The 22,646-nt window shown below is 46.1% G+C and overlaps 2 protein-coding genes across 8 annotated transcripts in view; both read right to left on the minus strand.

Moving 5' to 3' along the window:
- Positions 1-1,008: 1,008 nt before the first annotated feature.
- On the minus strand, positions 1,009-1,512 carry LOC135391057 (zinc finger protein 233-like). Its single transcript, XM_064621149.1, has 2 exons — positions 1,211-1,512; positions 1,009-1,156 (listed from the first exon to the last, which is right to left on the minus strand). The coding sequence occupies exons 1-2, from the start codon at positions 1,510-1,512 to the stop codon at positions 1,009-1,011; spliced, it is 450 nt and encodes a 149-aa protein (XP_064477219.1).
- Positions 1,513-6,610: 5,098 nt separating this feature from the next.
- LOC135378838 (zinc finger protein 271-like) overlaps positions 6,611-22,646 on the minus strand; it is a 41,125-nt gene continuing 25,089 nt past the window's right edge. For 5 of the 7 annotated variants that reach the window (XM_064611949.1, XM_064611950.1, XM_064611951.1 and 2 more), the window contains one exon: positions 6,611-8,561. In XM_064611949.1, the coding sequence (XP_064468019.1) occupies positions 7,435-8,561 (1,127 nt within the window). In that variant the 3' untranslated portion in view covers positions 6,611-7,434. Of the gene's footprint in view, positions 8,562-13,261; positions 14,823-22,646 lie in introns of those variants that run through there. The other 2 variants (XR_010418587.1, XM_064611954.1) reach the window with 2 other exon arrangements.

A 22,646-nucleotide genomic window follows, 5' to 3' on the forward strand; every position in this document is an offset into this window, starting at 1 on the left:
GTGTGCCCACACGCGCCAAAGGGACCGACTTCTGAAGAAAGGGGAGTCAAACAGTACAGAATGCCCCAGTCAGATATGACCTTTTTCTGTTACAATGCGAACACAGCACACGCCATGGATAGAGGACGTTGACACTTTTCCGGAGAAGCGAATCAGCATGACCTGCACGATTGGTCCTCTTACTTATTGTCCGGATACGGTAATCCCGGATAACTAATCCAATGGTAGCTTCCAATCGACGCATGGCAGACACCCAATGGTAGCATGAGAGTACCCGGTAATGTAGTCCGGACAACAAGTTTTCCGGATATATGAGCTCCGGAAGCAAGACATGACTGCATAATAAGCAAAGGCACGCGCTATATTCCTGGTTGCAGACTCAGTCACACAGTTTTTTATGAAGGCATGGGATGAAATGGGTAGCGGCTACCTGCGGCGTGCAGTCAACTCCTTCCTGCATATCGCAGTAATCCGGGTAATACAATTAATGGGTTTCAATTTATTTGGAGTAAATTTATTACTCTGAGCTGAAATCATTGCAAAAGACGAATTATACAACTGGAGAGTTATGATGATGGTGAAAGGGTTCGCCGTTGTCACTCTCACAGAGGTGGGCAACGTCAGGACTGACGCCCCGGGGGATCTGCGTCCTGGGCCGACTTCTAAGGGAACTGTGCCGACAAAAGTATGTCTGAAAGCGTCTGAGGAAAAACCCCAGACAGCACAGCCGGCACCAGAATTCGAATCAGGACTCAACTCTGCAGGATACAGGTTGGATTTGTATGGCTTCACACCCATGAACACCCGCTTGTAAATCTGCAGGTTTCTGCTCTGTCTCAACTTTGCACAACAGAAAATGCTCCAGTGTGGCTTCTCGCTAAATGATGTGGCTCAAATCCGCAGGACAGAGGTTGTGTTTTTATAGCTTCTCGCCCATGTGTGTCTGCTTGTTAGATGTAGATGCTCGTAGGTGCCCTCTCTAGATGAATTCCACAGGCTAGACATCACTTAAGGCATGTAAGGCTTCTCACCGATGTGCGTCCTCTTCTGACGCTTCAAGTCTATGCTGTAAATGAACACTGGAGGACAGAGACCACACTCATATGGTTTCTCACCCGCTTGCGTCCTCTTGTGATCCCGTAGAGACCCGTTTCGGCTGAACTATGCAGAGCAAATATCACACTTGCATGGCTTCTCACCGGTGTGCTACCTCTTGTGAGGCTGCATGTCCATTTTCCGAATGAACTCTGCAGGGTGGACATCACACTTGTATGGTTTCTCACCCGCGTGTGTCCTCTTGTGATCCTGTAGATACTGGTTCCGGCTGAACTCCGCAGGGCAGACATCACACTTGTATGGCTTCTCACCGGTGTGCGTCCCCTTGTGAACAAGTAGATGACTGCTGCAGTTGAACCCCACAGGACAGACATCGCACTTGTATGGCTTCTTTCGCGTGTGTTTCCACTTTTGTAACTGTGGGTGCCCAGGTAACTGCAGGTGAACTAGGTCCATAGTGCCTAGTTCATTGTTGTCGAATTGCGGTTCAACTGTTCTTGTGGTGATATTGAAGTGTGACTTTAAAATGATGTAACTTGAAGATGCTTTATCACAAGTTCCTGTGGACTGGTCTTCAATATAGATCGTAGCAGTGCCTTCTCTTGTCCCTGAAATTTCAGAAATCAGACAATAAGAGGACATAGCAGTCCAGACGCATCTCCGATTCCCAATTTTTGAAAAGCTACATCGCACCACATTCGCTGTGCCTTGTCAAGCAAGCTGTTCGCATCGACCTCTGCAAATAATCCGCACTGTGTAGGATTGAGGTCGCAAGTTTAAAGCGCCCGCCCACACCGGTATTTGTATTTAAGTGATAAAGTGTTGGACCTTGAGATGGAAGGACTTCAACTTGGGACAGTCACAGACTCCTGTTTCTTTTCTTCTCCTTTATGAGTGTTTATATGTTGATATACAGTGTGCCCCAGCTAGCTGCAAACAGATTTTGAAAAATATATGTATCAATTTCTCCGAGATGAAATCAATAGCAGTATAGCATATTCTGAAGGGCACTCCTTAGGCAGGTACCAGCAAACCCCTAAGGTTATGTCTTAATGAACTTTCAACAATTAAAATTTTAATTATAATATCTACGAGGTTGTCCCAATGAGAACATCTGGTCCATTCGGTCCCGATAGCGTTGCCGTTTCCAGAACAAAGAAAACAAAAAAATAAGGTTGTTCACAAAAAGAATTCATTAGGTGACAATTTTTGTCTTTATTTTGTTGATTGCGAATCTTCAGAGACGTGTCCTTCCCGCCTCCCCCGTGTGAGAGGATGAAGGAGCAGGAGGGTGCGTCAAAGATGAGCTTTAACTTGCGGAAACCAAAGAGCACTCAAATGGATTGGGTGGCGGTGACTTTATCAGAATTGCCCTTATCTGAGGTTGATTTTTCTTTTCATCTTCCCAAGACGCAAGGGACGATAGTGTGCTCCTTCACACTCTCACACTGGAAGTGAAGGGAAGACACGTCTCTGATCATGCGCAATGAACAAAATGACGAAAGAAAACGGTTTTAGACGCCTAAAAGGGCACTACGAAAGGCAAAAAAAGGTATGGGCTTTCTCAGAACAGGCACGTCAATATTGCACTACCGACACTACGAGCTATGCGGTCAACATTGGCTACTTTACAACATTGGTTAATTTTTTACTTTTTATTGGTTGGTTACTGTGGAGGTAACTCGTTCCTGTAACTGAGTTCCTTTTTTCGGTAACTTAACTCGGTACTTTTGCGCCGTGGTAACTTTCAGAGGAACAGGTAACTTTGCCAAAGTAACTTAAGTTAAGTTACAAGTTACTTTTAACTCGCTCTTCACTCACGTCCACTTATTTTCTTGCTTTCTCTCCGGTTCTTTCATAGCATTTTATGCCACAGAACGTGATATTCAATCAATGACAGTGTTCTGTTCAGGAAGTGAGAACTGGAGCACTGCACGGGCCGACTTCTCCGGGACAGACCCAGCCCGGGCGCATCGAAAAATGGCCCGGACCTTCATGTTTTTGTGCAGCACGGCCTGATGACGCAGTGCACAAAGCTCGGCCCGGCCCGGCCCCGTGACTCAGCGCGTAGATTCCGGCCTAGTATTTCCAGCAGTGAGGTATGCGTTTCAAGCGCTTATCACACAAATTAATAAGCGAAGACACGGTCACAAACATAGAAGAACTGTCCGTTTAACACCACAACAGCACGAGACCAAATTAAATCCAGGACGCACGCTGGCAAGCGCGTTATCGTTACGCTACCAAGTCTTTGTGGATGTAAAGTGTGCTGTCGACAATCGACCAATCCTTATCCTTCTCACCAAGCTTTGCGAACATGTTTGTGAAATACGTGAGGAGTCAGGAGCAGTGTAAAGTGGCTTTGAGCATGTTATAGAGGGTCGAATCATACGCATAATGCAGTGTCCCTTGCTTGTTTTTGCAAATACTATGCACAGGAATGACGCAAGCACGTGATGATATGAACTAATAGTCCTCCATTGCGTGGAATTAGCTGCGTGACACGGTTGAGCCTGACTCTCGGAAACATGTTTGTCGGCCCGGCCTGGAGCTGCGTCCTCTGTCGGTCCTGGCTCGGACCGGCCCGCGGTATTCACACATTTTGTCGGCCCGGGCCCGGCCCGGAGCACACAGCCAATAACAAGCCCGGCCCGCGGGCAATGTCGGGCTCGGGCCGGGTAGCGTATTTCCAAAACATATCGCGCACAGCCGGCGAGGCTCCTCCTCACCCTCTGCTGCGCCGGGATCACAAGGCGCATGCGCCTGTTCGCACGGCGATTCATGTGTTTGAGTGGCACGGCCGAGTGCATCCGAAAGATGAGAACACCTCTTGCTGTTTGTGCCGTCCTTTGTGGCATCGAAGCTATGGAATAGCTCGCGAATGAATAGTCAAGTTACGCGCTGATGCTGTAGCAACACGTGAATGGTGCACCTGTGGTGTAACACAGACCAAATCATTTCTGCAACGTTGCAGTTGACTTAATTCTTTGGCACACTTTGCACCATTCGAGCTGCATATATGCTGTCTCATGGTTTGCTATTTTGAACACATAATAAAGGGTCTATTCAAACGTTCCTGCAATGTACTTCTTTGTAGTCGTAGTGCAAGTTACAAAACAAATCAAGAGTGGACTCACCAATATCACTCTTGCTGTCATATATGACACAGCTAATTGCGCGACATGTAATAAACGTCAGCGGCAAAACACGTTATAATGGCTGTCCATATCAACAGGCAGTGCAGTCAACCCACAATTTGCGAACCGTGAGCATTATATTATTGCTATCGAGGAATTCACGTTTGGAATAATAGCAAGAGTAGACATGCAGTAAAATAACACGAGATGCCCCTTAACATGTGATGACATGCATTTAATTTAGTCAGTTAACGTCTTTATATATATATATAGTTTCTAATGATGTTCTAAAATTGATTCGCCCTTGCCTGTCTTGCTCAATGTTAGTAGTGCAGCTCTAGCTCTTCGTTCCTGTCGAAAGCTCAATTAAATTGTCCGAGGGCTACTAACTGTACTCTGGACACGATTCCACACAGATCCAGCTCTAACATGCTATTCATGAATCACATTGAGGGCTATCGTCAGAACTGTTTTCTTTTAGGGAAGACGCATCTTTTTCTCGTTTGCCCTTTTCGCTGTGCCCCTATTTCAAAGTGCTCCTCCAAAGTGACATATAACTGTTAGTGATGTGACTGATGGCATTCACCACCTTCATAAATCAAAGTAAGAAAAAGGTAGGACATTGATTGATTTGTAAAAGAAAAAAAATGGAGCTGTTAGTCCCAGACTCCCAGGTAGGATATTCAAAATGGGCAGCAGCTCGTTATGACAACAATTCATAAAATGCATAATTGGAAAAACAAAAAAAGAGCGTGTTTTATGAAGAGTTACACAGCAAATTAACGGAACGTTAGTACAATAGCACAAGATACAAAGGCTTCTGCAGTATCACATGGGAAAGTATTGACGGGGTAACACTTGATGTCCGCTGTCCTTTGCCACACGTTCGTGTTTGGTCATCCGACCTGTGCGAAGAGGGTTCGGTCTTCGGTGTCAGAATGTAGCATTGCTTAGTTTGTACGGAAAAGCTCTGTCAAGTGCGGCTAGAAAAAAAAAAGCACTAGACAACACCAACACACACACTGAGTTAAGTGGTGCGTAAGTGCCAGATTAAGAAGTGATGCTATTACGCTGAGCAAAAAAGATGGCAATAGGAGCGACGACATTTTCTGAAACGTAAGGCGAGCTGACACTCCGAAGAAGCGTGCACTATTGAGGGTTTTCATGCGTAATATTGCACAACAGAGGAAATTCATTATTATAAATACTATAAAACATTTGTAGTTGGTGACAAACAATAAGAACACACGTGTTTGTTCATTGTTTAGACACAAGACCGTACATCCCCATTTTTTCCTAGCTTCAGTTATCATCGATAGCACCACATACAAAACCGTGTCCAACAAAAACATAAGCACAAGTCGGCACGAATCACCTTCAACTCGTCCATCGAGGGTTTGTCTCTTTCCTACATGACATGACCCAGTATTGTTCAATGATTGAGGTGTTTTCACCGGAAAAAGCAAAGATTTGGTGCGCAGAGGCAGACGAAGTCTACAAGTAATTCACGAAAAAGCCAATGAGTGCCAGCGCCAGGGGCTAGCACTTCGGCTTGTTTGTTTATCTGAGGCAGAGGAGTCGGATATCAGATACGCAGTCTACGCGAGGGCGTTAAAAAGCGCGCAGAATTTCTGTGAGCACTGCCGTTTACACTGCGCATGCGCGCGGGTCAAGCGTGGACGGCGGAGTTGTGTCTGCGCTGACGCGACCACTTGGCGGCGGCGTCTCCATGGTTACAAAGAGCATGCGCACTGCAGCAAGAGGAGCGATGTGCGAGAAGGAAGGCCGCGCTGGCTGTGCGCGACATGTTTTGGAAATACGTGGCCGGGTAGGGGCCTGTGCAGGGCTCTAGTAAGAACCGCTGCCATTGAAATCAAGCTGAGCCATTGTGCGCCCACAGGGAGTAAGATGCAAAGTGTTCGAGTTGTTGAACATAAACTAAAACGATCTAAGCGTGTTGCACTCCTCCGCAGGCAACTCATGGTCGAACTCAACTGCTCACGCGCGCTGCACCTGTGTAGTGCTATTTTGTGTCCGAAGTAATTTGGAAGTAACTCGTTCTTTTTTTAAGTAACTCAGTAACTGCGAGTTACATTTCAGGCTTAGGCTTAGCCTAGCTTATTAACTTAGTTACATCTCTCACACGGTAACTTGACTCGTAACGAGTTCTTTTTGACGGGTAACTTCTCAATCTGTGCTTTACGGTAACATTCCACTTTTTCGCATGAACCTCGCTGACAACTGCTGCTGAGAAAGACAATGTTTCTATCAGAGATGCTGATCTCATTCTTCGGTTGCACTGCAAAGATTCCACAGCGCCAGCGAAAAAAATAGGAAGAAAAACGGTCTTGATAGTTGGCACCCACAGCAGGCTAACCACTGAGCCACACGAGAGTCATGATTGAGGACACTCCAGATACAGCTTTACCACATGACACACGCAAGGACAATCATTGCACAGATTCGAGGAGAATCCACTTAACATCAAGTAATAGGGACGTTGCATCACCAGCGCCCTTTCTAAAAGAAACCCTCCTCCTCCGAAGCCGGGACTGGTTCTAACAGACGTAATCAGCGTCCCTCCAATGTACCTAAAATGTGTCGGTCATGTGAACATTTATTCATTAATAAAGCTAATGCTATCTGATGTAACAAACATCACAATCACTTTTAATCTCTAGTACCACACACGATTGTCTCACAGTGATCGCCCCATAAATGTCATTCCACAGGCACTGGGTTTCCTGACGTTTCACATCCATCACCACCCAATGGGATGTGGCTCAATTCTGCAGAATAGAAGTCGTGTTTTTATGGCTTCTCGCCCATGTGTGTCTGCTCGTTACCTCGAAGACGCCCTCTCTAGATGAACACCGCAGGCCAGATATCACACTTGCATGGCTTCTCGCCGGTGTGCTACCTCTTGTGAGGCTGCATGTCAGTTTTCGGAATGAACTCTGCAGGGCAGACGTCACACTTGTATGGCTTCTCTTCGGTGTGCGTCCTCCTGTGACGCTTGAGGTATACACTCCGAATGAACCCTGCAGGACAGAGATCACACTCGTACAGTTTCTCACCCGTGTGTGTCATTTTCTGATCCCGCAGATGTGCGTTCCGGCTGAACCCTGCAGGACAGAGATCACACTTGTATGGCTTCTCACCCGTGTGTGTCCACTTGTGCACTCGTAGATGCCCGCTGTGTCGGAACCCCGCAAGGCAGACATCGCACTTGTATGGCTTCTCACCCTTGTGTGTCCACTTGTGAACTCTTAGATGCCCGCTGTGCCTGAACCCCGCACTTGTATGGCTTCTCGTCGGCATGCGTCCTCTTGTGACGCTGCAGGTCCACTTTCTGACTGAACTGTGCTGGACAGAGGTCACACTTGTATGGTTTCTCACCCGTGTGTGTCAGTTTGTGATTCCGTAGACGCCCGTTCCGGCTGAACTCCGCAGGGCAGACATCACACTTGTATGGCTTCTCACCGGTGTGCGTCCTCTTGTGACGCTGCAGGTCCGTTTTCTGAGTGAACTCTGCAGGACAGAGATCACACTTGTATGGCTTCTCACCTGTGTGTGTCCGCTTGTGAACTCTTAGATGCCCGCTGTGGCTGAAACCCGCAGGGCAGACATCGCACTTGTATGGCTTCTGGCCGGTGTGCGTCCTCTTGTGACGCTGCAGGTCTATGCTGTGAAGGAACTCCGCAGGACAGAGATCACACTCGTACGGTTTCTCACCCACGTGTGTCTTCTTGTGATCCTGTAGATACCCGTTCCGGCTGAACACCGCAGGGCAGACATCGCACTTGTATGTCTTCTCGCCTGTGTGTGTCCTCTTGTGACGCTTCAGGCCCGTTTTCTGACTGAACTGTGCAGGACAGAGATCACACTTACATGGCTTCTCGTGGGTGTGTGTCCTCCTGTGACGCTTCAGGTCGATGCTCCGAGTGAACTGTGCAGGACAGAGATCACACTTACATGGCTTCTCGTGGGTGTGTGTCCTCCTGTGACGCTTCAGGTCGATGCTCCGAGTGAACTGTGCAGGACAGAGATCACACTTGTACGGTTTCTCACCCGCGTGTGTCCTTTTGTGATCCTGTAGATGCCCGTTCCGCCTGAACTCTGCAGGGCAGACATCGCACTTGTATGGCTTCTCTCTCTTATGTGTCCGCACGTGCAACAGTCGGTGCCCAGGTAACTGCAGGCGAACTAGGTCCATAGTGCCTAGTTCAGTGTTGTTGGATTGCGGTTCAACTGTTCTTGTGGTGATATTGAAGTGCGACTTTAAAATGGTGTAACTTGAAGATGCTTGATCACAAGTTCCTGTGGACTGGTCTTTAATATAGATCGTAGCAGTGCCTTCTCTTGTCCCTGTAATTTCAGAAATCAGACAATAAGAGGACATAGCAGTCCAGACGCATCTCAGATTCCCAATTTTTGAAAAGCTACATCGCACCACATTCGCTGTGCCTTGTCAAGCTGTTCACATCGACCTCTGCAAATAATCCGCACTGTGTAGGATTGAGGTCGCAAATTTAAAGTGCCCGCCCGCTCCGATACTTGTATTTGAGAGATGAAGTGTTGGACCTTGAGATCGAAGAAAGGGAATTCTACTTGACACAGTTACAGACTTCTGTTTCTTTTCTCTTCCTTCATGAGTGTTTTTCGTTTTATATACTGTATTGATATACAGTGTGCCACAGCTAACTGCTAACAGATTATTAAAATATATATATAAATTTTTCCGAGATGATATCATCAGCAATATAGCATATACTGAAGGGCACTCCTTAGACAGGCACCACCAACCTCCTAAAGCAATGTTTTCAACAATTAACTGTTTAATTATAGAAGTTACGAGGTTGTCCCAATTGGAACATCTGGTCCAATGAGTCCGCTGATACCGTTGCCGTTTTGAGAATAAAAACAATTTAGGTCGTCCCCAAAAAATTCATTAATGGACAGATTTTTCTTTACCTTGTTCATTGAGAACCTTCAGAGACGCGTCTCTCCCCCCCCCCCCCCCCCAATGTGAGAGGATGAAGGAGCACAGTGCTCCATTATGTAAAAGCCTGAGTTCTTCCACCAGCTTGCCTGCATATACGCTATCTTGTCAGAGCACAGTGCTGCCCCATGCGTCAAAAATGAGCTTTAACATCCGGAAACCAAACAACAATCAAATGCATTGGGTGGCGGTGACGTTATCAGAACTGCCCTAATATGGGGTTGATTTTTCTCTTCATCTTCCCAAGATGCAAGAGACGATAGTGAGCACCTTCACACTCTCACACTGGGTGTGAAAGGAAGACATGTCTCTGATGATGCACAATGACCAAAATGACGAAAGAATACGTGGTTTAGGTGCACTACGAAAGGCCCAAAATGGTATGAATTCCCTCAGAACAAGCATCTATATTTTCCATCAATATTTCAAATCTGAGACTATGAGCGATGCCCTCAGCATTGATTGCTTTACTTGATTGTTGATTGCTTTTATTGATTCCAATCTACTGCATGAACAATAGTGACAATTGCTGCAGAGAAGGAAAAAATTCTATCACAGATGCTGATCTCACTTTTCGGTTGCACTGTAAAGATTCCACAGCACCAGCGAGAAAAATAGGAAGAAAAATCTTCTGGATATTTGGCGCCCACAGAACCGCTCTGATCAAACAGCAGTCTTTATATTTTGGAACTGACTTCAAAGCACCTTCTTCTTATTGAAAGCTCATAAAAGCACAAGTTCAACGCCTTCTAGGGTGAAGTTCTGTCGCTACAAACTGTCCGATATTCCTAAAACGACCTCACGACGTCGACTGATTTGACTATGCATTCCGGTACGAACATGGGTAATCGTGAGCTATATCGTAGAAAACAGAAGAAGCGCTACCACCACAACTCTAAGGTAACTCATAAAAGGTAGTTGAGTTGATGTAAATAATTATTTTTTGTACCTAATTACTGTAATCAATGTCTTACTGAAAGGAGTGCCCGTAACTGTAACCCAATTATTATTTTAGGTAACTTCTTCATGGTCGGATTATGCATGGTGATGGTTTAGTACGTCGCAGATTGCGCACGGGACACGCTAAAAAGATTTTTAGGCGTTCCTTGGAATGTTCAGTGGTGATGCTCATGGCGGTCATCGCTTCACCTGTCTTCAATGACCACTGAACCAACAGGGGAGCTATTCTCGTCAAAGTAATCGACCTCGACTACTTTGTGTCTCGTCTCTCATTGGTCGTTACGCGAGGAAGGCGTGAAGAACAGGGGTGAATGCCACGCATCCTCAACCAATAGTGGAGCCCTTGATCCTGCAATCTTCGCGCTTTATTTGGAGTGCCCATATCACTGCGAGGCCGCCCTTCTGCATGTTCTCGCCCGAAGCGGAAGGCTGTAGGTTGTACCGTGAAAGAGAAATTTGCACCTGCGCACGATATGTGCGCATAGAGTGTATAGCCCACAGTGTGGCGCCGCTTGACTCCCAACGTGGCAAAATGCACAATGTTTCGCAATCTATGCACATGAAGCTTATCCGACACTGAACGAAATATCACCACATCGCATTAATTTTTGTTACACCTATGCGCCACGCCGCCTTCCCCGTTGTTTATTTCAGTATAGCACCAAGCGTCCCCATGTCGTAGGAAAGCGCGACCCCGACGTTCCTACTGTTCATGCGCTGGGTACACCGGTGGACAACGGCTAGGGGTACCGGCAAGAGATAAATAAGGGCTGAGTGTGTTCTGGTAGCTCTGCGTAACAGTTCGTGACGTACAGTAATCGTGCTCAATTACTTTTGAGGAGAACAGCTCCCCAGTAAACATGCAAGTAAACATGGTCCACTGCATAGCATGTCAACTTCTGAAGGAACAATGGACTCCCTGACAGGTTGATACCCTTTGTGTGCCTCCATGCATTCTATTCTCATTGAATACTGCCGTGTGGAAGGGATGTAGAGGATCTTCCCTCTTTTACAAACTCGAATGCAAAGGAGATGGTGTTCCTCTACATGATTCCTGATCAGCAATGATGGAATGTCCAAGAGCATAAGATGTGCCGGAGAGCTCGTGGGTCCCGGAGTAACTATCCGCATTCACAACTACCTTAACTATATCTTAAAGTGCCACTCCGAAATGGGAAAACAGCGTTTGTTTCATACAGTCAATAAAATGAAGGTGCGTCAAGGATTGTATACGCGAAATTTCAATCCCGTTTACGAACGCTGTGCATTTTTGTCAATTTTTGAAGATCTGCTGAGCCTCCACAAGTTTCGATTACGCGAGGAGCGGATGACGTAATCATAAGCCCACAAATTTCAATGGTGCCATGTTCTGGAGAGGGCACTCTTCTCCTAGCAACGACGCCGGCGTCGGGGGGGAGGGGGGAGAGGGTCACGTGGCGCTAATCGAAAGAGAGGAAAATGGGAGAGATTTCTTCTTCCTCCTTTGGGTTTTCTCAAAGGTCGGAGCGGTCGTATGATATGCCACGTGGGGACCCCCGTGAGCCTCGCCCGGAAGATACAGAGAGCAACAACGTTGCTAGATTAGAGGTGGGCACTCTGTCGGATCCTAACATGAGGTCACAGTTCTCGAGAATAAAAATTAATTTTCTCTAACATCACGTAGAGCCAAAATATTTTGCAGGAACGTAATGTGAGACAAGAAGAGTTCAGTAACATATAACTGTGGTAGGATTCTGAAGCCGCGAGATTTAGTGGCACTTTAAGGGAGGATTCGGACCCTTGGATCAATTCCCATTTCCAGTAACAAACCATGTGTGTTCCAACAAGACTCAGTTCTATAGCTCGCAGAGCAATGACAGTGCACGGCTGGTGCAGGGGGGAAAATCTCAGTGCTTTCATACTCGGCACAAGGAGTGGTCCCCATACAGCATACAGTGGTCCCCATATGGTCCCCCACAGGGAAGTGCAGCCAAGCCTCGGTCATTAGGGCACATCGGGAGTTGTCCTTTTCCGTCCGGATAACGAATTTCGGGATAGCCAAACTCAAGAAAAAATCCGAGCTGGAATCCCAAGTGGGTCCCCTTGAAAAACAAGTGGAACCATTTTGCTTTTCAAGAAGATCCACTTGACCCAACTCAAGTTTCTGCCTGGGAACCAAACAAACCTCTTGGCAAAAGCCAAGAAACTTGGGAGACCTCTGTATAGTTTCAGAAAAAGCAAAGCAAAGTGAGCTGCTCGAAATTAGCGACACTTGTGGCATAATGTTGGTGACAGCCATGGCTCCCGCTGCGTCACCCTGCTTTGAACGAGAGAGGTACTGTCTCAGTTAGTTGCTCCAACGCACGTTCACGTCTGGATTTCTTGTGTGTGGTGGACACAGGGCACCTCTTCAGCTTATCGTGTACCTTCTCTACCATGTGTGCACACGTAACAAAGGGAGTGACCTCTGAAGACAGTGGAGTCAGACAGTACAGAATGCTCCAGTCAGATATGACCCTTTTCCGGAATAACTGAATGCGAATAATAATGCGAACAGAGCACGTGCAAGAGATAGGGGATGTTAACACTTTTCCAGATAAGCGAATCGGAATGACCCAGGTCCTGGAAGATTGGTCCTCGTACTTACTGTCTGGGTACCGATAACAAATTCCAGATAACAGAGGCAAAATGTAATAGTAGCACTCTTTGGCCCGGTAATATATTCCAGACAATGACCTTTCCGGATATCAACTCCGGAAGAAGATATGACTGTACAATAAGCAAAGGCAGATGCTACTCCTGACTGCAGATGCCTTCGAGGCTCTTTATGGCTAAGGCATAGGACAAAATGGATGACTGCTACCTGCAGCGCGCCATCAACTCGCTCCTGCCTCGTCCTGCATATCTTTCGTATCTTTGTGCACCTGACTTATCCACCCACCCGCTGCAGTGCGTTCTTGTCCTATTATCTGAGCGAATGTACATAATGCCGTCACACAAAAAGATAGAAGCCAACAAGCAGCAGATATTTACGAGACATCATGACGAAATGGATGACGGTTACACCTCCAGTACACTGTCCGCTGCTTCCTGCATTGGCCATGTAAGTGCGTTGCTAACAAAGGAGTACCACTGAATGGGTTAATTTATTTGGATTAAATGCATCATTTTGAGCTGACAATATTAGAAACAAAAAAACAAATTATGCAACTGAAGAGTCATCCTTGATGACACTCATGGTACAGTGTTACCACATAACACACGCAAAGGCAGTCACTGAACAGATTCGAGAAGAATCCAGCAACGTCAAGTAATAGGGGAGTAGTTGTAGCATCCAGTTGTTACTCCCTTGGCACGAAAGGTGCTCCCCGAGACTTGGGATGCCACTGTAATGATAGATCGTCGGGCAGCCCCATCGGCAGCTGTATCATCAGTTTTTTTTTCAAAAAGCTCCCTCCTTGTCCGAAGGTGGGACTAGTTGTAATCGCCGTAATGAGCGTTCCTCCAATGTACCTGAAGAGTTGATCATGTTGCAGATCGTGCGGCGTATCCACTTCAATCCCATCCAATCCACTTTACACCCAAAATGGCACAACCCATGTTGGATAGAGTGACAAATCGTGAGGACAGGTTGATTGATAGTGTCCCGTATTTCAAGACTTCATTGGTCAGAAAGCTGAAAAAGTGGGTGGAGCTTCAGGTATAGGCATTACCCAGCAATGGTCAGACTCTCTTTTAATATATACGGCTATGGTAGGGACCTGCTCTGGATGAACCCTGCAGGGAAGACATTGCACTTCTATGGCTTCTTGCCCATGCATGTTGTCATCCTGTAGATACCCGTTCCGGTTAAACTCCGCGGGGTAGACTTCGCACTTGTACGGTAGCCCACCCGTGTGTGTTCGCTTGTGATCCCGTAGGTGCCCATTCCGGATGAACTATGCAGGGAAGACATCATGCTTGTATGGCTTCTCGCCGGTTATGCTTCCTCTTGTGACGCAGCAGGGCGTTGCTTGAACTGAACTCCGCAGGGCAGATATCGCACTTGTACGGCTTCTCTCCCGTATGTGCCCGCTTGTGCACCTGCAGGTTCGCGCTCCGGCTGAACTTCGCAGAGCAGACATCGCACGTGTATGGCTTCTCACCATTGTGCGTCCGCTTATGATGCAGTAGGGCCTTGCTCTGTCTGAACTCCGCAGGGCAGAGATCGCACTTGTATGGTTTCTCACCCGTGTGTGTCCACTTGTGATCCCGTAGATACCCGTTGCGGCTGAACTCCGCGGGGCAGACGTCGCACTTGTACGGCTTCTCACCCGTGTGCGTCCTCATGTGACGTTTCAGGTCTGTGCTCTGGTTGAACTCCGCAGGGCAGAGATGGCAGTTATATGGTCTCTCCCCTGTGTGTGCCCTCTTGTGACGCAGCAGGTCCATTTTCTGAATAAACACTGCGGAGCAGAGATTGCACTTCTGTGGCTTCTCTCTCTTGTGTGTCTGCACGCGCATCAGTAGGTGCACAGGTAACCGTAGGTGAACTATGTCCATAGTGCCAAGCTCAGTGTTGTCGAATCGTGATTGAGTTGTTGATGTGCTAATATGTGCCTTTGCAAAAGTGCAACTTGAAGACACTTGATCACAAGCTCCTGTGGGCTGGTCTTTATTATGAAGCGCAGCAGTGATTCCTCTTGTTCCTGAAATTTTGGAAATCGGAAAATAAACTGGCATACCAGTCCAGGCGCAAGACTCTGATTCACAATTTTTTTATTTCAATCATTTTATTTTCATTCGTTCAAATAATACATACAACTGACGTGGAACTGAAGGAACCTGAGGGAAAATCACGTTTAAAGGTTCCCTCATGAAAAGTGCCTATGCCAATCTGGAGTTAGGTAAGGCTGCAAGGTGCAATAGAATGGCATAAAAATAAAACAATGAAACAAACAATACCAGAACAGATAAATCGATTTCAAGAGATAACAACTGATCAATCCAGACCAATTAAACTGCACTACGAGTTGGTACGTATGCCTCGCTCGATTTCTAAACAAAGAAAAACGACGGATCTTTGTTATATCATGAGACAACTGGTTCCGCCCACGGACTCCCCGAAACAAGAATGACAGCCTCCCATAGTTTCTTTTAACCACGTGTAAGTTCGACCCACCACCTGCTCCAGCCCCCATGCGTTGGTTTTGAACCGAGGTGACTAAAATTAATTTTCGGCAAGCAAGATTAAGGTTTAATATGCAGTGAGTGAAGCTGAGTAGACTTTAAGAAACTATCTCGTGAACTCTAGGGATATGAATGTCACGATATCGGACATGAGAGAAAAAAGGCAAACAAAACGTGATCCTAGCAACACGGTTTTGCAATACCTAAAGCACACGAGGATTCGTTGTGTGAGTTAAGCGCCAAGCAGGAGTACAGCAAGATAAGTGGGAATGTATAAGAACCTAATACAGACTGAGTAAGACAGAGAGATGATGGGAAATTCTTTCAGGTCCTCCCAAGAACACTTAAACCATATGAAATCCTGCGGATGATATGATTAATGTGCAATGTAAGACGAAGAGGTCTTTCAAAAACAACACCTAAAAATTCGGTTTCATGACAAAACTGTAATCAGCCTTCCAGAAGAGATAGTGAAGTGGGCATGACAACATTGTGCTAATGAGAATAAAAAATCGTGGACACTGTCTTATTTGGATTTAACTGTAATCTCTATTTATTTATAATTCTTATTTATAGTTATTTGCGGGACTGTGTTGCGGGCTTGCCCTTTGACTCCCGATGTAACTGTGAAAAAAAAGTATCATAAACAAATTTATCCTATCTTATTTGTTAGTGTGGCACCATTAAACGAGATTACCAATTCCCTTCTCTAATTTTAATGATAGATCATCCATATGCTTGCCAGCTAACAGTAACGTAGTGTCATCTGCATACAACGATGCTTCAGAAAATTCAACGTGCTCAGGGAGGCCGTTAACACAGTCGCGGACCGAATTTTTTTACTTATAAACGCCACCAAAATCTGTCTGAATTACCGAGCAGTCCGAATTTTCAGTCGATGACACAAATCTCTTCCAAAATGATTTTTATTAAAGAGAAAAACTCAAAAAGGCACAAAAGAAAAAAAAAAGAAAAATAAATGCGCATCTACTTTGCTGCGCATATGCGACAAATGGCATAGCAACGTATTTCGGCTAATGTCACATTGTCACGGTAGACATTTCCGAGTGTATCACGACCGCAAGTAATGCTGCCGTTGAAGGAGTAACAATAGCACTCGCGTCATCGTCGTCGTCATCGTCTGAGCCTTCCGCTTCAGGTCGACAACCTCTGAAACGACTTGCCCATCAGTCATTTCGGCACAAAATTCTGCACATTCATCCACTTTGGCGTACGTTTCAAACGTTACACTTGCAGGTATACGCTCTGCAAGTTACCGAGCGTACTGCACATATCTCCTGTCCCGGTTACTCCACTCAGGAAGTCCCATTGGCTACGGCGGCGCCCTCCCTTTTCCCTCTCACTGCCTCCTCTCATGCGCAGAGACGCACTTGCACTATAGGGAAGTTCGCCTGGAGTTTGGCAGCGCGACACTAGCGCCGCGTTTCTCCCCTGGTGATACAGGGAGGCAAAGTTTCAACATAGACTCGTCGGGCGACGAATGTGATTACATGCGCTGTGTACGACCTTCCAGCTGCTTCCGTGCATTATCTGAGAATGTACAGCGCTGTGAACGGGAAAAATAAAAGCGCCCGGACCACGTTACTGTTATAAAATGTACGAACTGCACAAAGAACACCAGAGCGTACCTGTATCATATCTGTTTTTCTGTTCTTCTTTTTTTTTTTTTTCAAAGTCAAGCTGATAGCTGTGTGATTCTGCAAGCTTATAAACTTGAGCTGTTCGGTCTTTGTATCTGCTTCGTGCTCCACGCTCAGGTTTCTTTAAATAATGAATTTCGTCCATCAGCTCGCCTCCGTCTACGCCATTCTGTCGTAGACGTTGACCTATGTGAAAATCATGAGCAACGTGGATTACGCATTTATTTTTTTAAATTCTTAGTTACATATTCTACAGGTATAGGTGAAAGAAATTCCTAGACAGTGAGTGCTTGGCAAGCATAGGAGAAGTATGAGATGTCGCGAGTGCATGTGAATCCCAAAATGATCATTATACCTGCGCAGTATCCACCGGGAGTCATTGCAATTGGTCATTGGATTATGAAAGTTGTATTGCACTCGAGACATGTCTCTCATTAAGTTAGTGTCTCAAAGTCAATAATCTCAGCCGCAAAGACATTTTTGTTCTGATGACTGTTCTGCTCTGACTCCCATATTCTTCTCTTTCGAAACAGTCACGGATATGTGATAAGTGGTAGCTTGGTTTGGAGTAAGCAAAGAAGGAAAAGAGGAAATGCAACGCTCATAAAAAGAGCAGACTACTGGCTACTGTCAAGTATGCATAATGCTCGCTCCATTCATTTTATAAATCATTACTCCTCCGGCTCTCGCACCTTCTTCGTAAACCTGAGTAAAACATTTGAAACGAGACATATCCAACTGTATGCATTCGTGCTTTATTCTTCAGTCAGGTTTCGCTCAGAGCTAGTATATCTACAGCACCTGGGGAGCACCGGCATTCTACTTGTATTTCGAGCCTGTCCCATAATATTCTGCCATGCACCAAAAACGCGCCGCTGTTTACGGTTTCCCTCTTCCGACTTGATGGGGAAACAATCATTGGTCTCTTTTGCCTTATAAAAAGCGCAACACAGCCCTGCCATTCTGACACAGCACATATCATGCGCGTAATGAGAGAACACGCTACTTTGAAAAACTTAGCACTAACCCCACAAGTGGCGCTGACTGCCGCAGAGCCGTATATTAAAAGGGAGTCTGGCCATTAATGGGTCATGCCTATACCTGAAGCTCCACCCACTTTTTCAGCTTTCCGACCAATGAAGTCTTGAAATATGGGGCGCTATCAATCAGCCTATCCTCACTATTTGTCCCTGTATCCAACATGGGCAGCGCCATTTTGGGTGGCAAGTGGATTGGATGGGATTGAAATGGATATATCTTGCAATCTGCAAAAGCAGTGGAATTTTGGTGCAAATTTCATGAACGCCACCTAGGGAGCGTAAGGTACGTCGGGAACTGTCGTCTGCTTCCGCCGTTGCACGGCTGCCGGCAGAACCACCTGCTGGGACACATTCTGTCGTCGGTATGATTTTAAAACACATCTATATGAATAGTTGGAATATAAAAGGCAATACTATTTATATCCATGAAATCCAGCAATTAAATATAAGATTGTACAGCACAGTGCCGTTTTTGTTATGATTTCGTTGTGATCGCCGCGACCGTCGTGTTCACTAGGCCTAACGCCGGTGACAAAACGTATTATTTTCGCTTAGATGTCGATGGATGAGCGTAAGTTGAAACTGATTTCTGAGAAAGGTATATGTGGATTTACATTTCCAGCGTAAAATCAGCGTAGTCTGTGAACAATTTTTGTCACGAAATCCCCGCTTCACCGCGTTTGTTTTTGTCGCCATTTTGGGTGGCAGTAAGGTGTCATGGCGACCCCCTTGGTAAAAAGCGAACCAATCAGAGGAGCGAAACTGTGATTGACAGGTCGAGCCTCCTTTTGTGACTCCTCCCAATGGCCAGACTCCCTTTTAATATATGGCTCTGGACTGCCGTAGTCAGGAGTGCCCTCTGGCCCAGCCCAACCCTATTGAAAATTTCGAGATCACTAAAACTGGCCAGTTCAAATACCTCGGCGTACTCCTCGAAAACAACACAGACTACCTGGAAAGCCACAAAAAGAATTTGATCACCGCTGCAAACAAAAAGAAAGGCCACACATGGCACTTGGCCCGGCACTCCTACAATACATACCTCGTAGGGAGAATTCTTTAGAAAACCGTCGCAGTTCCACAGGCAACATACGCAAACGAGGCCCTATGCTACGACTCTGCAACTATGGCAGCATTGGAACGCCAACAGAGAGAAATAGGGAAGTGGATATTGGGCGGAAACTTGGCCACAGCGAATGCAGCGATAGACGGAGAGATCAGCTGGTCTACTTTCGAGTACCGAGAGGCAAGGTCCAAAACACGATATCTGGGAAGACTTATTCATCTGTCTCCAAACAAAATAGCAAAGAAAATATTCCACCATATTCGGTACAAAGGCGTGAAAACGGAATGGACAAAACGAATGGGACGTATCGACTCCAAATACCGTAAGGGAACAAGCCGACACAAAGCAAAAACTGCAACAGAATGGAACAAGACGATACACAAGGAAATGAGCCAAATCGAAAAGGACTACTGGAGACAACGAACAAGCAAAAAACATAGCATAAAATTATACCTTCAACTCAAGGAAGAACCATCGCCCACAGCCTACCACAACGGTGACCACCAAAGCGGTCTGGTATTTCAAGCAAGGACTGGCGCCCTCCTGACACGTAAACGGCTGGCAGAGCTGTTCGGACCCCAGAACGACCAAAAATGCATCCTATGCGGCGAGGAACAAGAAGATCTAGAGCACGTCATGTTTCGATGCGCAGCTACCAGAAACACCCGCCCAGAGTGCGAAGATGGCGCCCCCGCACTTGGACTCAACACTCCCACAAACAGAACGGACGAGAGCGACATCGGCAACACCATCGAAGGAACGAAGCGCCACCTCACCGACTGGGAGAAACAGACAAGAAGCCTCCTGCGTCAACCCCATCGACGACCACCATACCAAAACTGACCATTGCCCTATTTTATTGTTGTTTTATTATTTTTTAATGCCAGTGGATCCATTGAGGAGACCTGCCCCGATTTAAAGGGGAAAGGCACAACCTGAACCTGAACCTATTGTCATACCTGAGCTTCGGAGGTCCTCTACCAATGCCCGGCCGTCCGCCGATCCGTCGTCGATCGCGGGGCCAACTGTGCTCGTACTGTCCTTGCAAAATCCGGCTTGACAAACACTGTTCGCTATAGTACTCCCTTTCACTGCTTCCCGCGACTCCCACGAGTCGGCAAGAATATGAAGCACGGGGACAAGCATATAACATTAGAGTTAGTTTCGTTTTCGTAGCACAGTGCAACATGCGAGAGCAGGCGGGACCAGTAGAGAACCTTGAGATTTTTTATGATTCCTTGGTCCATGAGCTGCAGGACACCTGTTGATGAACCTGCCGACATGCTTGCGTCTTCATCGCATTCGCACGAGGTCGATCGTGACACCCTCAGAATCACTTGAAGGCGCGGCCATCATTTCGTGGTTTCACTGGCGAAGGGATGAAAAAAAGCGAATATGTACGAAAAAATCTAACCGTACCTGCAAAAAACGGTCCGACTTTGCCTCAATAAGGTGTCTGATAAAACCGCAACTTTTGTCCTAAATATTGGAAACTCAGGATTTTTGTCAGTCCGAAAAATCGGTCGGCGACTGTGCACAGTAAAAAGAGAAGCAGACCTAGTGATGATCCACAGGTTAAGACAAAGCCTCCTGACACCTAACAACACGAGGCCGGTTTTCAAGGTAACTGGAAATTAGACCAAACGCAGGTCCTGTGATCCCATACCTGGCTAATTTGGAATGAATAATTTTGGAAGAAATTCGCGTTTGACACAGTCAAATGCTCTAAAGAACTCGACGAAGAGAAACATGGCCAAGCCGCGCCCTGGTCGATGGATTGCTTCATGCGATCCGTAAAGGTTAAAAGAGCTGTTTCCCCAGAATAGGCTCTAATAATACTGTGGAACAGTTGCTAAGTGCCGTCAGTCTTTCCTTTTCTATTAATGTTTGATTCTGGAAAAAAAATAACGGTTCTCTCTGGTTTACGGTTCATTTCGATGCTCTGATCAAAAGTAACCGTCACAGGGAAAACGGAGCCCTAGTACGTCTTACAAAAATCGTTCTCGATAATCACGGTTTTAGTTACCTGGCTCAGCTATGACTTTTGTTTGGTTTTTATTTCGTCTGTATTTTCTGTATGAGAATACAGTCACATGCGCTCAAGAGGACAAGGTCACTCTGGGAGCTTCTGGTCGTCCTTGTTGAACTGTTAACCTGCTAGCATGCGTTGGCTTCAAAAATATATCAACGCCTACTGTACAACAACTGATGCCAGCTGATCGGAAACACTACCACTGGAGATTAAATAACAGACCATTAAGCTCGCAGATCTCCTTGTAATTGTGACATCAAAGTATGGAAAATGAGAACAGATATATCCGTCATCAATAAGGCAGGTTGCGTTTTCTGTGCCGCTTCGATATTGGCCTTTTGTCTCTTGCAGCAGTACCGAGGAGGCAGCTGGAGATAATGTCCTCCTGGCAGAGATTATCACGACCAACGACATCTGTTGCCAGATCACATGGTGGGACCAGGAAGTTTTGGAAGACTTGTGCAACACATAGACGGATACCTGCAATGCAGTGCTGCATAGGCTGCATTTCCTCCTCATGAGGAGAAATGAGAACGAAATACAAAGTATCTGGGAACTTTTCAAAAGCTCATATACCTTTCCGTTAACAAACCTTGACAGCACATAACTGTTGGCTTGTACTTCCACAATACAGTAGTGCTTGGGAGCACATGAAGGGATACACTGGAACACACCCTTTTCATCATTTTGTACTTGATTTCTTCGGTTGCACCTACTGCTACTTGCCTCCTCACTTACAAACATCATTATTAGGGCCCGATTTTCAGGTTTTATCTTTCAGCAAAATCGGGGGTAAATATCTGGTTATATATTTTGCTTCAATAATTCGGGTGTAATCAGGTTGAACTGCACCTGATTCAACCCAATTCTGGCTGATTAGGGTTGAATCCGGTACAAATCATCAGTTTACCCGGCGTAACACACACGGCGTAATCAATAGACGCAGAGTCCAAAGTTCTGCGTGCGTTGAGTTGCGACGACTTCGGATCCCCCTGGTGCAGCAGTTTTCGGGGAGATATCAAGTTATGCCCTGTTTTTCCTTCTTTGAATCTAGTGGTAAATATCGGGAACCAGTAGGGTGTAACCCTAAAACGTCAGTCCCTAATTATAAATAGAGCCTGAAGTTTTAGGGTTTAACCCGATTCTTCCCTGAATTTTGCACCCTGAATTCAAGGTTGCCTCTTTAAGGTGAAACCCCGATTTTTACCCAGCAAATTGCCCTCACTGAAACGTCTGTAGCAATGCACACTAGCTTGTATAGCGGGGAACACAAATTACATCACTGTTTGTACCAAACCAGTGCAGTTCGTTACAGAGCCCGATTTCTCCCCAAATTTAACATATTGGAAGTTTTTCTACCCGAATTCACATGAATTTAGAGCACATTTTTATTCCCCCGAATTTAGAAAAAATATTTCCCGAAAACTTCAGGCTCTAAACAGTGACTGCATTCTCGACGTTCCTCGTTTTCGGGTTTTATGACTTTTCAAATTACGAAAGTACGAAGGGAGTTGCCTCAGGACAGGAGGCTCCGATATTTCAAA

This window comes from Ornithodoros turicata, chromosome 1 (assembly GCF_037126465.1).
Source record: "Ornithodoros turicata isolate Travis chromosome 1, ASM3712646v1, whole genome shotgun sequence".
In the NCBI taxonomy this organism is placed as follows: domain Eukaryota; kingdom Metazoa; phylum Arthropoda; class Arachnida; order Ixodida; family Argasidae; genus Ornithodoros; species Ornithodoros turicata.

Coding starts and splice junctions, on each gene's coding strand:
- LOC135391057 (XM_064621149.1), bottom strand. CDS start 1,512: ATGGACCTAGTTCACCTGCAGTTACCTGGGCACCCACAGTTACAAAAG. Junction 1,157..1,210: donor GACATGCAGCCTCACAAGAG/GTAGCACACCGG, acceptor TGCATAGTTCAG/CCGAAACGGGTCTCTACGGG.